This window comes from Coffea eugenioides, chromosome 2 (assembly GCF_003713205.1).
Source record: "Coffea eugenioides isolate CCC68of chromosome 2, Ceug_1.0, whole genome shotgun sequence".
Classification (NCBI taxonomy): domain Eukaryota; kingdom Viridiplantae; phylum Streptophyta; class Magnoliopsida; order Gentianales; family Rubiaceae; genus Coffea; species Coffea eugenioides.
In genome coordinates this window covers 13,775,730-13,788,503 of record NC_040036.1, presented here as the reverse complement: position 1 = coordinate 13,788,503, position 12,774 = coordinate 13,775,730, and the positions used below count along the sequence as shown (strand labels likewise).

General features: G+C 34.4%; 1 protein-coding gene across 1 annotated transcript; it reads left to right on the top strand.

Moving 5' to 3' along the window:
- Window positions 1-10,775: 10,775 nt before the first annotated feature.
- LOC113756965 (homeobox-leucine zipper protein ATHB-52-like) lies at window positions 10,776-11,312 on the top strand. Its single transcript, XM_027300400.1, has one exon. The coding sequence runs from the start codon at window positions 10,776-10,778 to the stop codon at window positions 11,310-11,312; it is 537 nt and encodes a 178-aa protein (XP_027156201.1).
- Window positions 11,313-12,774: the final 1,462 nt, after the last annotated feature.

Sequence of the window (12,774 nt, the reverse complement as noted above, 5' to 3'; positions counted from 1 at the left end):
CCTACTCCTCTGTTTCCTTCCTACCCTAAACTTGCTGGTCAGGATTTAAATCCTGATCTATCAAAATCTATCAGGCAGGAGTTCAACTCCCTGACTACTAATCCCATAACTAGTGGTTCATTTGAAACTCAGCTTGAGCATAATTAACTCATGCAACAAATAAACGAGAATAAATGCATGCGTATAATCTCAAACAAACTCGATGAAATTAGATTGTTCTCGGTACAAAAAAAAAAAAGAGTAATAACTTCTAGCTAGAAACAATTGACTAATGATCAGAGTTGATGACGTTGACCATGACATATAGTGCATGGTTGCATTACAATTTCATTAGGTCAATTTCTATCCAGGGACATTTGTTTTTTCTAGGACACAGCAATCCATAAATAAAACATTTAATCATCTCATGTCTAGTACCATAGTAATGTATTTAACAGGATAAGATTGCCATTTATTATTTGAGACGGGAATATTCAGATGCATAATCTAGCTGCATCAAAGTTTCCTTTACAATCGTATGCAAGAAAAAGACAATAGCTAGATTCCCAGTTGCGTTATCTAAAAAGATTTGATTTTGATTTTTGAGCAATTATATTCAAGAAATCTGCCGAATAATTCCTCGTGCCAATCGGTGTCAGCAGATTATCATATGCGCATAATGATTTTGGTTCGAAATTTCTTCGATGACTTCTGAAGTCTTCCTCCATTGTTTTACTGTCAAAACTCCTTATGACCTTGCACTTTTGATAAAAGTTGGTAAACTTGGCAGACTTCTTCACTCTTATTGAAGCAAGGATGTGGCCGTAGAAATTCTAAACATGTTTTGCAAGGGAATTAAAAAAAAAGGTAGGAGGGCAGAGGCCATAGCTAGCTTCTTATATGGAATGCTTTTTGGGTGCTAATATGGTAAAGAATCAGATTTTTTTTTTTTGTGGGGGGAAGGAGAGGACAAAAACATATTAGACAACAAGGAGAGAAAAGCATGAAAACAAATGACCTTAAAAAGGGCCCATTCTTGAAACCTATAATTAATTTCCTTCAACTATTTAAGAAAAACTAAAAAAAAAATAGAAGAATAAAAAAAAATTGCTATAGAAATTGTAACTGGTGTAGGCTGGATCCAATTTTGATAAGTCGAGGAGTTTTGTGTTTGTGTTGTCTGACTGATGCAAATGTATGTATTTGTCTTGTTAACTCATCGTCCGCCTGCATGCTACAATAATTCATATACGTATGGGGAAAACTAGGATGGTAGCAAAATAGAAAAGAACACGAACTGATTTTCTGAGTCTCTGTCTCTCTCTCATGAACACAAACACACGCACGTCATTCCATTTCTTTAGTCACACCTGCAAAGCTGGGCACCTACATTTTTGCTCGTGAAACTTAGTAAGAAAACTTGCCATTCCAATACATGATAGGTACTATGACCACTTAGCCTATGTAGTTTAGCAATTTCTTGTGTTCTCAATAAATGCCCATCTTCTGGTCCAATGCTTTTTAGTTAGCTGAGGTGACACTAGGCAGCTTTGATCTCTCAACCTTGACCCTTTTTTAAAAAATAAAAAAAATTCCAATGAAGCACAAAATACACTAGACATATGTGAAAATGGTGTGGGAAAGATGCAAAAAAGTACGTGTAACTCTACCAAAAAGAAGAAAAGAAAAATAACACGCACAGAAAATGAACCGTGATCCTATTGGATGATGATGATGATGATGATAATAATAATAATAAATCCATAACAATATTTAATCAGGATTTAGCCATATTGGATGATAACTTTTTCGAATGGTAGATTTATCTACCATACGCTTTCATCTTTGAAACTCGTTTCAAATATGATTGAAAAAAAGTTCATGTCTCCACCATCCATTTATACAATCAACTGTCCTTGATCAGCAATTAGGAACTTAATCATGTTGCTTACCTAAGCTAATGGTTCTACCCATGTGTTAGGGAGACGTGTATTTGTCCATAAAAATTTGTATTACCAGAGAAAGAAGATGGTCTTGGAGAAGAAAATGGAGTTCTTTAGGGTCCTCTTGTCACCTTTGAGGTCAACAGATTAATAAAGGGAAAAAGGACAAAAGTCTATATTTAATCTGATCCATATCTCATCAGGAATTCTTCTAGTTGACTAAAGATTTGTTAAGAAACCAATGCTAATTTTCTTTGTTTAATATATACTTTTAAAATATTTTTTTAGCGTGGGAGTGATGGAACTTGAGAAGCGGGAATGAAAGAGAAATTAAAACCCAAAAACTCTAAATTCTAAGATTTTAACTTTAACCACTAGATCAAAATTACCTTGATATTGTTAATTTTAGTTGTTGCCTTCTTTATCAAAATCTTTCCGGTGAATTAAAATTTTGAGTTTTTCAATGGGAAATAATCAAACAACAGTAACACTATTTGGACCGCCAAGTATAATAAAGTATTAACCAAAAAGGGCACAAAGTTATAGTTGAAGAAAATGGCCAGAAAACGTAAAATTTGGAAACGAAAATGATATGATTAATTTCAATTACCGTAAACATAGACTAAATCAGTATACCATTCTAGAATGAATCAATTTAACGTCTATACATAGAATCTATAGTACCAGTTTTTCCATTCGTGGCTACCCAACTAACTATGTAAATTTCCGAGTAAAATACCTATGTCTCGAATCTCTTGACAAATTTTCTCCAGAGTTCAAGTACAAATTTAATCTCTATGGCTTCATATTGTTAACGTTACTCTTGCTTCCAAAATATTTTGCTTGCGGCTTCAACAGGGCGACTTGAACAAACACTACATAAATTCCACCATTCAGGCAACAGAGAAAGAAACTTCTTAGTTGTTTCCAAGAATGGAAACGAGAGACAGCTGGTGAATATCTCGATTCGAAACAGAACTTTAATTTTTTTTAAAGAAAAAATTTCCCTTGAGTGGGGTGAATAATAGGGCTTGACAAAAACATGCATGAGTAATTCTAACCCTACATTGCAACCCATTAATAATCTAAGTGTCATATTATTATTATAATCATGTTTTGGAGGAAGACATGTTCCTTCTGGGACATCCGATAAAATTGGAACAATACAGAGAAGTTTTGAGAGAGAGAGAGAGTACCCGTACAATGACAGACATATATGTATATATATATATATATATTTATATATTATCATATGTTATCTGCCCTGAGTAAATTTCCAGGCAGATCTGCAAGATAATGACATTAAGTCTGTTTTGACCTGTTAAATTACATGTATAAGGATTTTGGTAAATTGCTATGAAAGCTCTCAAATTATCAACATGTGCAATGTAATTGTCAAACTTTGTGAGGACAAATCAGTGAGGTCTAGCCAATTCTTAGTTTTGGAACCCATTATGCTCTATAAATTTATTAACAGCCATATAAGTATTTTTAACTTTTTCATCTGAGCTAAAAGATCATAGAAGATAGATATCATACCACATTTAAATCCTCTTTAAATAATCAAGACGGCACTTTCTAAGTTTTTTTTATTGTAAATTTATTAGCCTGTTGGTGATTGATTTGGGGTAGCAAAACCTGTCTTTGCAAATATTTGATTCAACTTGTCTTTCTCTGATTACAATTTAAAATTGTTATTTACTTACTTTAGTGATAAAGGAAGCTTTTTTAATCCATATACTGTTGTTGTACCTTAATTAAAAAGTTTATGAGGTAAATCCATTCGTTATTTATTGTGGGTCGATTTTCTAATTATTGTTCAAATTTTAAGACCATTGAAAGGATTTAATTGACTCAACACTAAATTATAGAGGATTCAATCAATAGGCTTAAAGTTAATCTTATACCCCTTTGAAAAGATTAAGGGTTTAATGGGATAATTAACCAATGGTTACGGAACTTTTTGAGTCTGTTCGGACAAATTGAAACAAAATTGATATAGCAATATCCATTTCAGCATGTTCTTAAAGTACTATCTAAACAGAAAAAGAAACCTTGAATGCTTTTGTAACTGTCGAAACAAACATTGATCCATAAACTGATTGGTTAAATTTCAGATAGCTTATTGCCAGAGTTAATTTCCTTAGCTTTGGTGGCTACGAAGGCAGGCTAATGAAATTCCAGCATTTGATCTGGGAAAAGATACTCTGAATCAACTCCTTTGTTCTTCAGGGTAGAAAAGTGGAGAGAGAACCGAAAAAAGCGATTTGCTGTACTAATAGGGTATTAATTGTTAGTAATTTTATTGTTAATTTCTCTCATTATTTTTGCCAAATATTGTTTAATTGTTAACATATACTTATATTTGGTATTTGGACCCATTTACAGAAAGTAGACCTGAAAAGTGCTAAAAAAAGGAAACCATCTTGAGGAAAAGACTCCAAGCGCGAGAGACTTCAAATAATCCACGAACCTGGCCCACGTGGTACTGGAACTGGATTGCACTTCCTTTTTGCGGATTAGGAGTATTGACGTCTTTGCCTATCAAGAGGAAACTAAAGAAAGGACCGAAGAGAACTTCACTTTATGTACACTCCTTTCTTAATTGCGGGGGGCCACTAAAGGGCATTAGTCATTTTTGGCTTTTAAGTGACAATCGCACAGAGGATAGTTTTTAGGATAGTTTTAGTTTTCTTTCTTTTCTTGTTAGGCGCACGCCTACTGTTCGATAATATTTTCCAACGGGAAAAACATCTTTTATTTCTCGTTTCTTAGTGAAAAACTTGATGCCTTTGCAATCAATTAATTTGCGTGGAGATTTAATTATGTGACGTGGCTAAGCCCTTCATCTAGTCAAGGATCAACTCGACGGCGCAGTCCTAAATATCTGTGAGATCTAATTAGTTTTCACGCGTTTCTTAATTTGTTAATATTTGCACGTTGCCTATTTGAATTTCCATGGGATTATTTTGTTAATTGGATGTTAAGGGCCCGATGTTCAATGTGACTTATTAATCTCCTGCCAAATTAGTCAATTAAATCCGTAATTGTTTGATTGATTAATATTAGTGGCAACTGGCGTGTTTACACACTAGGAGAATGTGCAATCTAATTTAAATAACCCTCGTAGCGTGTTATTGATTGGGGCTAGGTTTTTCTAGATCTTAATGCAATTGGGAAATTAATTCCTACGGTCGTACCTAGGAGTATTTTCTGATTAGGGATAATCAATGGTCGTACCTTGGTTATCAATAAATTAAGGAAACATTGGTTGTTAGAGTTCGTCGGCGACTATAACTAGCCTATTAATAAATTAAGTAAACTTCCCTTGCATCAATGATCGGGTAAGTGGACTGTGTCTGAGTAGTTGTATCCTTGGTTAGAATTTATCTATTCTTGATTTAATTACTGTTTATATTCGTGCTAGTTAATTATTTATTTTTAGTGAATTGCTTAATTATTTTTAGTTTTAGTCCGATAAAATCCCCCTTTACCAATTGGAATCTCAAAGAGACAAATATCCCCAGTCCCTGAGGAGACGACCCTACTTGCCACTGTCTACTATTTAGTAAATTTTGTCAACTAATTAATTCTGGTATATCGGATTAAGCAAACTCTTCGAAAACAGGGTGAATCAAGTAACCCATTGCACACCTAGAGTCCCTGCTCCAGTACCTAGGATTAATTATTGACTGCTTTTAATGGTATTTAGGTTTTTATTATTATTATTGCACATGCTCGACACCTGTCATGTGCAACAAAATCTGTTTCCCTTTCACTAAGAGAAAGTATAAACTCATGGTAAAAACTAGTGTTATTAATCGAGTCGAATCAAGTTCAAGCACTTGATAATTGAACTCGACTCAAACATTTATCAAGCTAGTTCGAACTCGCTCGATTAGTAGTTCGAGTTTCAAAAGTCATTCGAGATCGACTAGTGAAACTTGAATTCAAGTTTGAACTCGAGTTTGAAAATCGAGCCGAGCTTAACGAGCTCGAGTAATGGTGGTGAGGTGGTGGATGGATTGGTGATTTGGTGTGTAGGAAAGTGCGGCTGCGGGTTGTGGAAAAGGGAAGAGGAGAGAAAAATTAGAGCAGCAACAACAGGAATCCTCGTTTGAAAATTGAAACTTAGGGTATAATTATTAGACATGCAATGAAATGACCCTTATATTTTGAACCTGTCGAGTAGTTGGTGAGTCGTTCGATTCAAAAATGAGTACATATAGCACTCAAACTCGACTTATTTATTAAGAAAAACGAGCCTAGTCGAGCCCTTAAGACTTGACTGGAGAGCTGCCCAGTTCGATTAATAGCTCTTGTAAAAATTGCTCTAAAAAAAACTTTTATTCCTAATTAAAGGCAACTTTTTTCATTTTTAAAGATGAGAAACATTGTTGGAACAAAATTCAAAAACTAAAGGCAAATTTTTTATTTTTAAATTAAACTTATTCTTCATTAATATTTTGCTCGGTAAAGCATCTTAGTAATCACTTACATAAAGCATTTATTCACTTGTCGCAAAAAGTTTTCCTTACATCAAACTGAAGGTGCTGCTGATTATATATAAGTTGTACTGAGGCACCACCACAACAGTCGAATTTCTTTCCCTTACTACATTGCATTCCTTTAATATTTTAAAAGTTCATTCTTTGTCTGCATTTCCTTGTTAAATTACATAGAATTGTCTTCTTCCTAAAAACCGAAGTTTATAACAAATAATTTTTTGCAAAAACATTGGATCTATTTTTTTTTTATCAAACATCTATGTCACTCCTTAAAGAATAAAAAAAGATTCGACCTTTTTTAACTTAAACAATGTGGTCATCACAATAATTAAAGCCTAAGGCAATATATACTATAACTCATATTCACAATAAATTTTTACTTTACTAAAAAGCATTTTCTCGCCCCCACGTGAATGGGCTGGTGGTTGGCGCCTCTTCCTCGGGTCCTCGTGTCCCGGGGTTCCGCAGCAACATCAGATTCTCCGTGCATCTAACGTGCTAGGTCTGGTTGGGGCGCTGGGCCGGGCCGAAGTGGGATTAGTCGGGCCGCCTTTAAGGACTTGACCCGGACACCCACTCCGTCAGAAAAAAAAAAAAGAAAAAAAAAAGCATTTTCTCATTGTACTCTCTGTAATGGGTCCTGACTTCACCACTGCATGATACTATTGTCATTAAAATTGCCCTTTCAATACTCTCCTATGGAGCTTTTACATGTATTCGACAAAATGATAATGATAATCATCAAGACAACCATACCATGCTATTGTCGAGAATAGTGCTTAAATAAACCCACTTGTGTGTGTCTGTCTATTTATCGTAAACAATTGTCATATTATGTATTTATAAATTAACTTCAGATTAAACTGTAGTTAGATACTTAGATGTGTCAAAATAGGTGACTTGGACAGGTTTGGACGGATTAAAATGGGTAATGGGAATAAATGAGTCAACCCATTTATATTCATTTAAAAAGATGGGTATAAATGAGTAAGTCAAAAAATGAGTTGGGTAACCCAATTACCCATTTACAACCCATTTATTCTAACTTTTTACAAACTCATCTAAATTCATTTTGTAAACTAAATTATCAATTTATGCCACCCTTTGCAATTTGCACTCATCATTAATTTTAAATATTTACTTATAATGCCCAATAAGTCTAACTACCATCTTTTCCCATTTGTATGCTATGTCACAAAATTGCATACAATTTAATAATTGAACAATAAGAATATAAAAATTTGGACTAAATAATATGAAAGTTAACATAAAAATTTAATCCAAAAACTTTTAACCCTTAGCATTTTTTTTTTGCATAAATTTAAAATTTCATATTAGAAAGGTAGGAAAAGAGGATAAAGCTTGTCATAAATTGGTAATACTGAAAAATGAACAAGTTAACAAACTACGAGAAAATAAAATGATAAGATAAAACTAACAAATAATAATAATAATAATAATAATAATAATAAAAGTAGTTAATATCATGACAAAATGAAGAATCTTAGAAAAAAAATTAAGTAGGACATCATGACAAAATGACTATAGTCCTTTTTATAAAGAGAATAATTGGGTTAATTGAGTTTGGTGGGTTATCCAATTACACCCATTTATTAAATGGATATTATTGGATAACTCATTTATACCTATATGTAAAAATTTAAAATATCCATACCCAACTATTCATGAACGAGTATGGGTAAATTTAATTAAATGGATTTATTTGACACTTATAGTTGTAGTACATAAGTCGATCAGAAAACTTAGAAACCCTTTGCACGGAGAAGCATGGGAAAACAGCTAACTGCAGCATGCTAAACCCCAAATAAGTTGAACATGAGTCTTCATAAATATATAGTTTGTAGATTTTGTTCGACCCTAGTTTTCAACTGCACCAGATCTTTAGTAAAAGTGTCTCCTCAATTTGATCAAAATTCCACTAAGAAATATAGAGTATCGTTCGCTCGTCTAGAAGCTAGAAATCAACTTAACTCTATCCCCTTTAATTTCGAGGAAGCCGAATCAGAATTCTACCGTGATTTCAAAGATTCTACTGATTCACACACGGGATAAAAATTTTACCAGAGTTGTTGCAAGATCTCAAGTAAATCATCTTATACTCTTGAATTTTAAACTCCATAACTGTAATGGGAAAAATAAATTATTCTAAACGATGTAATACCAAAAAAAAAAAAAGGAAAACAATACTTTTTAGTTCCAGCTATGTCCTGTAGATACATAATTAACTGGACTATTGGAATCTAATCTACTAGCTTTGGGATCCTTGTAACGTCCATGACGAAGATGTTAGGTCAAGAAAATGAATATGTCCACATTTTGAAGTTCATGCACTTTCCACAAAAAGCTAACAAGGAAGTATTACTACTTATTCCAACATTCAAAGCATTACAATCTTAGAACCGTGCCCTAACGTCGCGTTTCATGAACCGCCAATTTGAACCCCACAAGTACTGATGCCTGAAAGCTACATCCTATATGTGCAATAAAGACATGGCAGGTGGGGAAAATGTATCCTGTCCTAACAACAAGTTTCTCTTTTAGCGGTGAATGATGAGAATAGAGTGATTTCAGTCAAGTAGTACACACTTGGGCGGCGGAGATTTTGATACAGGTTCAGTGTGCCTAAATGTTACTAAGCGATCATTTGTGAATTATTTAACCGAATTGTTCGATGAAATATTTGATATAATACGTTTTCAGTTGTTACGATGTCATTATTGTTGGAATAGGTTACGAAAATTAAAGATGGCGATCGAATTTAAGGGGAATATGTAATATAGCATGATCTTGCAAATAATTGAGCCAGCAGATAGAGATCATTTCTGGTGGACAGAAAATCAAAATAATTGATGAAAATAGACATTAATTTTATTCTATTGTCTTGCTTTTCTTGCATTGATTCTTTACCAGATAGAGCTTGATCTTATCAAATAAGGCACCCTCTGGCGTAACCCAAAAGAAAAGGAAAAGAAATGTAGTAGTGTAACTTAATTGGTTCATGCCTGATGGATTAATAAGTCTCTGCAAGTTGTATTGTTTATAGAGTGTATCCGTGGTAGTTTGTGTTCCTATATATACAACAACAAAATATCTTTCTGGAGATCTCTCTTCTATTTGACAGTAATTTGTGCGTTTTATTTTGCGTTTGATCACAAGAAATGTCAGTTTTCAAGGGCAGGGCAGTATAATCAAAGTTTTGCTGGATGGTATCTACCAAAAATAAAAGAAAGATGACGAGTTTAGATTAATAAAAAGGGTCATATATCCCGGTTAAAAACGTCATGAGCTCAACCCTTGAGTTCTATTTATCCTCTACGTACATGAATAATGAATTCACAGATGAAAACTGATGAATTGAAGAGGGTTTAAATATGAATCGTGTTGCTCAACATTTGACTCGAGCTTATCAACTAAAAGGTTGTTCAAATTTTGTTTGTTAATAATCTAAGTCAAAAAAAAAAAAAAAAAATCTAAAGTCAAGTTTCAGTGTATTCTTAAACTTGTCAACCTTGAATTTGAACTAATTTAGCTTAACTATTATTAAAAGCTTATTCAAGTTCATCATGAAACCGATATGCAATTCTGAAACCCCTCAAAAAATCAACTTTGAACTATTATGTTTCACAATTGAGGCGGCTCTCCTCAGTCGAAGTGCATCCAGCTATAGCCAGTTTCACTCGAAGTCAATTTATCTTAAAAAAAAGAAGGAGAAGACTCTATAACTTAGAGAGAGAGAGAGAGAGTGGTCACAAATGTTGGAAAGCGAACCAAAATAGAATTGTTCAAATCATGAGCTGTATGCTTTGTTAAGCATTGACTTGGCGTTTCCCCCACCATATCCATTGACAAATTACAGATACAGACAAGACATGCATCGACAATTTTGCAACTGATGTGTTGATTTTTTTTTATAACTGATATTTTGATTTTTTTTTTCTAGTACGGAGATCAACAGATCAATACGCTTTCAATTCTTACGTTGGCCTTTGAAATATTACCACACGCAACACCAAATCATGGTGCTTTTACGTGTTGTTTTATTTCTCCAATATAGCTTTCTTGAACATGCATTTATCTTCTTCTTTTTTTTCCCTTTTCTTGGTTTGGAAAAACAAGTTCACCAATTACTGAAGTCTAATCCTAAATAGTAGGACTAGACTTTCAATTAGTAGTAGGACACAGCCCACGTGATGACCAGCCAAATGCATGCATGATTACGATGTGCTGCCCAACTTAACATCTTGATCTCCAATTTATTGGCCTTTCACATACAATGGTCAGAGTTATTTGCCATTTTTGAACGTTTCTCTTGGCAAGAACTGCAATGGATTACCACCACATTCAGTCAAGCGTTCGAAAAAACGAACTCAAATTTCAGAAGAAAAGGCTGACTCAAGATCAGGTTAGTCTCCTAGAAAAAAGCTTTAATTTCAATAACAAACTGGATCCAGATCGCAGGTCCCAACTAGCCCACCAGCTGGGTCTACCACCTCGCAAGGTTGCAATTTGGTACCAAAACAAGCGTGCCCGGTGGAAGAATGAAAACCTTGAGGTTGATCACAAGGCTTTGCAGCTAAGATTGGAAAATCTGTTAGCAGATAATGAGAGGCTTCAAAGTGAAGTTGGGAGGCTTAAGCAGGAGTTGCATAAGGCTCAAGAAATGCTGTTATCGGTGAACAATACACCTTATTCTTCTCTTTCCTCCCAGATCTCTAGCAGTTGTGATGAAGTTGGAAGCTCGAGTTTGGTTCATGGTTCCAGGAATCACTTGGACAAGGACTTCTTTGCTTGTTTAATTGGCGGTGAAGGTCAGTTTGGGAACACAAATGATCAAGAATTTTTCCGTTCATCTATTTCTTGAACCTTGATTGTGAACTACCTAGTAGGTTTAGCTTTGAGTCTCTCAAAATTTGAGAGGCTTTAGATAATCAATTTCTTTAGTTGGATTTTTTTTTTTTTTTGAGATAAGTGGGAGATCTTGGGGTTCAAGACCACCTGTTGACAGTCTCTCCTATCTTACCACTCCACTCAACTCAACTCTCTCTGTTAATATTTCTTTAGTTGGGGTTGCCTTCAATTTGTTTGGAAAATCGTGTGAATATATATATGCTTGTGAAAGTTGGTTCCCGGTCTCTCTTCGCACAAAATTGCACCTTGCATTCACTTTAAAAAGAGATTTTGGTGGAAAGCTAGATATTAGTCGCATGAACAATGGCATTTTGCAACGCAGTGTTGAGATGTCAGGTCTTTATTCATATGAATCACAACCTGCGCTTTGAGATTTTGGACCCATAAACTCGTTCTTCTTTTGCTAAATCTAGTTGTTACCTACTAAAGTTCAATCAAACAATATGAGACTTGGTGAGATCAAAAGTAATTTCTAAATCAGAATTGAGACACCTACGAAGGAAAGATGAGTTTTTGAGCTGAATTAACTTTGCTGCAATCTTACTGTCCTTCTATTTTCTTTTCTTTTCTTTTACAACAAATCTTATTCGTTGTCTTCAAATTTGTATTTAAAACAAAAAAAAAAAAGAAAAAAGAGAAGAGGTTGCTGAAGCCCAATTAGCCTTAGATTCCGGTACTGGACGCTAAGGAATCTGCTGATAGTTTTCCCGACAAAGAGCCAATGACCACCCTGGGCCTGGTTGAGGAGAGATCGGATGTTAGACTAAGTACTCGGACACCAAATTCAGCTTCCGACCATTCCGTACAGCCCAAAATACTACTTCCATTCCATATTGAGTTGATTAACTCCAACCAATCTTTTTAACACAGTCTTGCTAATAAGATTAATGATTGAATTGTTAATTGTTAAACCTGATGTAAGAACGTTTTGGGACAAAGATCAAGAGGGTTGGACAAGCAACAAAATTTGTCCAGGATTCAAGGGGTTAGCAATGTCTTAGCCTAAATATCGAGAACATAAACTTAAAAGGAAAATGGCCTACAAGATTAGCATTTTAGAGTTAGTGTTAATGGCTCGGTATCTTCAGATGTGAGCAGCAACTAAAATGAAAAAAAAAAAAAATCTGCTTCACCCTTTTCACAATAAGCTAATTAAAACTCGTTCGGAGTATTTTCTTCAGCCATGCTCAAGCCTAATGAGGACAATAGAGCGTAACTTTTGCAAAACCCCATTCAGAAATCGCATTGCTATAATGCAAAAGAGTTGACAAAGTTTGTGGTTTGTCTATACTTCCAATACCCCACCGAAAAAAATACAAAGGTGGATGGTCAAAGCCCGTCTGGCTTTTAAAGCGTTGTTTTACGTGGCTTGTTGTTCTAACTTGTAAATGGGCCTGAAAAGTCTCTACCTAATC